The sequence below is a fragment of the Stegastes partitus genome, unplaced genomic scaffold (assembly GCF_000690725.1).
Source record: "Stegastes partitus isolate 25-593 unplaced genomic scaffold, Stegastes_partitus-1.0.2 Scaffold3, whole genome shotgun sequence".
Classification (NCBI taxonomy): Eukaryota; Metazoa; Chordata; class Actinopteri; family Pomacentridae; genus Stegastes; species Stegastes partitus.
The window spans coordinates 1,735,297-1,739,556 of record NW_007577734.1 but is presented as its reverse complement, the minus strand read 5'-3'; the positions used below and the strand labels follow the sequence as shown (position 1 = coordinate 1,739,556).

The 4,260-nt window shown below is 39.2% G+C and overlaps 1 protein-coding gene across 1 annotated transcript; it reads left to right on the top strand.

Annotated features, from left to right (window-relative positions):
• Positions 1-248: 248 nt before the first annotated feature.
• LOC103354149 (retinal cone rhodopsin-sensitive cGMP 3',5'-cyclic phosphodiesterase subunit gamma-like) lies at positions 249-1,161 on the top strand. The gene is made up of 2 exons (XM_008277435.1): positions 249-358; positions 1,044-1,161. Exons 1-2 carry the CDS (start codon positions 249-251, stop codon positions 1,159-1,161), a joined length of 228 nt encoding a protein of 75 aa, XP_008275657.1.
• Positions 1,162-4,260: the final 3,099 nt, after the last annotated feature.

The following is a 4,260-nucleotide window of genomic DNA, read 5'->3' as shown; positions in this document are numbered from 1 at the left end:
GTCTGTGACTTGGCTGAGAGTAATCTGAAAAGCCAAGGTGCAAAAATAATCAAAGCCGTTTGCGCAACAGGTCTTAAGGACCTATGACAGCTTTGGTGTATAACTTGACCTAACCTGAGAGTGTTATGTCATCGATGCACGGGACAGTATGGGCTTAGAGGAAGAAGAAGAGGAGGAGGAGGAGGAGGGTCTTAAACAGCAAGATTAACTAACTGACTGCTAATTCTTTTTGGCTCAGAACATAAAAGATGGCAGACGCAGCCGTTGCAACTCCCGCCGACAAGAAGGCACCCCCCAAGTTCAAGCAGAGGACTGCTCGTACCTTCAAGAGCAAGGCCCCTAAACCAGGCCAGAAGGGGTAAGATGATGGGCTTTGATGTTGCCAGTGCTGGAAACCATTTATTCTTCACTTGAACATTTACATATCTGGTCATTTAATACTTCAACTAAACTAAATTTCCAAGTGAAATATTTTTTTTATTTCAATACTTTTACCTGACAGTTGCAGGTACCTTTCAAATGAAAATGTTATTTAAAAAGCAAATTATAATGTTATAAAAGACAATTCTATGTTAAAGAAACCAGTGATGTCTAATATGTTGTGGCCCTTGATCTCTATTCCAAAAAACTGTGTCATGTTGAGGAAGAGAGATTTACCTGTAAAAAGCACAAGCTAAAGAAAAGTCCAAGAAATGGAATTGGATTTCTGTGGCAGGACTTATTTCTTCATTCCCCATCTTATTTATGATTCATTTCATGGCCACATAAATCTGCTGGACTGGATATAAAACAGTAGCATTCACCTACAAAAGAAATATCCCTCTGATACATTAATAAATTAATATTAACCATTCAATTTAGCACAATAATAAACAATCACATGGACAATAATTGCACGTTTGAAGCTCATTTTGTACTTGAACAGGCCTTTGAATGCAAAGTTTTTACTTTTAACAGCATATTTTTACTGAAAGATACAATCTGAGTGCCTCTTCTTGTCAGATTGCTAGAAAGTTGAGACATATATCTATTTGCTTTTCCAGATTCGGAGACGACATCCCCGGCATGGAGGGCCTTGGCACTGACATCACAGTGGTTTGCCCATGGGAAGCCTTCGGGGACATGGAGCTCAGCGACCTGGCAAAATATGGAATTGTCTAGAAACCTCCCTGCACTACTCTTCCTGTACCTCCTCCTCCTCCTCTTCCTCCCGTCTCGCCCTATTCTCCTTCGCTTCCCAAAATATCTGACCTGATGTCTGTTGTTGTATTAGGCCCACATGTGCTTTGGAATACATTGCACATAAACTTATGCCCAACAATCATCCAAAAATGTGTCAACAATTGCACAGGAAATTTTAAAAAAGGTATATATTATAATATATTTATTTATAGATACTTCACTGAGGTGTCCATGCTTTAAGCTATAACTCCTAAATTCCTTCCCCTGTGTTTGCACTTATCTTGTGTATTTCTGAGAGACAGCTGAGATCTCTTGTAAGCAACTTCAGTCACTGTTATAACATCACTAAACCTTTGTTCCTCTTTCATGCCTTTTCCACTCTATCTCCCAACCCCTCTTTGGAGCTATTTTTCCTGATGTACAGCTGCTTATCGAGTATATATTTTTATTTTTATGAACAATGGATGTAAATTTGTTAGTGGAACTCACAATTAAGTGGGACTGTCAATAAATATATTTTCCCCGAGAAACATTGTCTTCTTGAGTACACACACCTACAACTTCAAGGTAACTTTAATTTAAAGCTGCTATAATTACCAAAGGTAACTGCACAACTTAAGGGATGCTAATGTTGCTTGGTCTGTCCAAAACATTAAATTTTTCAACAACTATTACATGGATTACTGTTACACTGTATACACATGCATAGCTGTGGTCCCCAAAAGATGAAGCTATTTGATGGTGACCTCCAGATTTCTATGGCACAATCATAAGAATAATATTTTCCAGTAAAGTACCTAAATATCTAATCAACAATCTGCTATGTGGACATTTTTGATTCAAAGATGCCTTGAGATTTTGTGTAACACCACCATGTGATATTGAAATATTTACAACAACAAAACAGACTGCCATAAAATTAGGTAGATTGGTAAAATTGTTTTGACGTTTGGTGGTTATCGGTGATAGCTTCACATTCCTTCACTTAAATGTCTTACCAAATACTTCCAAAGGTTGTTTTCTCCATCAGCCTGAGGTGTATTGTTAGTTAAATGCAAATTAGCAAATGTTGGCATGCTCACAAACATGGCCCATCCTCATTTTCTTGCACATATCTGAAGTATTCTCAGAACCCATTTTGGCCCGTTGTATCTACAATTTTATCTGTTCAGTCACTACCTAGAGCTCATGACCACAGATGAGGGCTGGAACGTATACCATCCAAGCCACCACCATACCCCCAGGTGAAGTATGTGGTTCCAGGGCCATTGCTATGAGATCCTCTTATAATCAAAGTGAGAGCAGTGTTTGTATCTACAAAGTTAAACGTGTTTTCGATGGGTGCTGGATTGATCTTGTTCAGGATCTTATGGTACAGCAGGGGTAAGAAGGGCATCCAGTTTGGGAACCTCAGAATTGTGTCTCTGTTTTTTGCAGATGATGTGGCTCTCTTGGCTTCATCAGATTTTGACCTACAGCATGAACTGAGGTGGTCTGAACACCTCAAAAGCCTCGGGCCATAGTTCTCTACTGGAAACCAACAGACTGTTTCCTTTGGGTTGAGAGTGAGTTGCTGCCCCAAGCTAAGGAGTTTCTGGTTCTCATATTTCATGTTTATGAGTGATGGGGAAATGACAAAGATGGTAAACATGTGAAACAGAACTGGTAGGCACTAATTAAAACTATACTTGACATGTATATTGCAAAAGATGTTGGTTAGAGCAATTTACAAGTGAAACACATAGCTACTCAAGTGCAAGATTCACGTATCAGAGTTGGTGGAGACCAAATCAGAGGTAAACTTTACTTCACCTCATAAGTCCAGTACCCAGAATTTTGGACCTTTCATGTAGATCCAAACACAACTCTAAATGAATGACAATGCCGCAGGCGGAAGCCAACATATTCAAATTATCATCTCAAAAGCTGATAACATGGCAGTGTTTTTTAACCACGTTAACATTTCCATAATGCATTTCTTATTTGCAAGAAGACCTATCACGAGCAATACCAGCACTGAATTTCCTCACTGACTATTTCGGCCTTGAAGCTGTGATGTTCTGATAGCAGTCTCATAACATGGATTCAGACTTCCAGGGTTTCATTCATAACAGTCAGCTTGCAAGGTGGGGCTTCTTCAAAATCAGTATCCAGTTTGAACATGTGAGGCTGAGTTATTCCAGTGTTAGAACTTGCCGTTGTGTAGCACAGATAAACCTGACCTTAAACTGAGCAGAGTCGATGATGTGCTTGAACTGCAAGTGAGCTGTGGATGGGTTGGTGGAGAAAGAAGCGAGGACTTGACAGATCTGCACATTCTGGAGTTACATCTAAGCTATTTTAAGGCACATATGGATTATTTTCATGGATAAAAATCTTCTTATATGTAACCTTGATAATCAAAAATGAAATTTTAGGGGTGTAATCAATGCTGGGACAATGTCAGAAACTTTAAAACTATGAAATGACGCATATATGCATATATTTTAACCAGGTGTCAAACTGGGATTTGCAATGTGGAGGGTTTGGAGGGTTTTGTGGTTTCAGGGTTGCCATTGGTACACATGCTTGCGTGCATGCAACAGTCCATCCATCCATTATCTATACACCACTTAATCCTCACTAGGGTCGCAGGGGGGCTGGAGCCTTTCCCAGCCGACTTAGGGTGACGGCAGGGGACACCCTGGACAGGTCGCATGCAACAGTGACATTCAAAATCTTTCTACATACAAAAAGGCCTACATTTTAATGAAAACCTATTTATAGATGTGACAGAGTGGGCCTATGATTGAAATAATTTGACAGCTTTACGTAAACTACAAAGGGTCTGATTTTGAATACCAAAAGAAAACCATGTGAAACCTCGATCACAACAAAACATTTTTATATAAAACATTTTATATGGACATTCAATAACAAAAAAACATAATGGCAGTCAAGGGGGGATACAGACATGACAGAGGGAGAGGACTGTTCATTGAAAAACCATAGCAACTATGAAGAATGACCACATAGTTTACTATAATACAATGGCAAGAAAACCATGACAGGAAAATTAAGCTGCCACATGTTATTTGT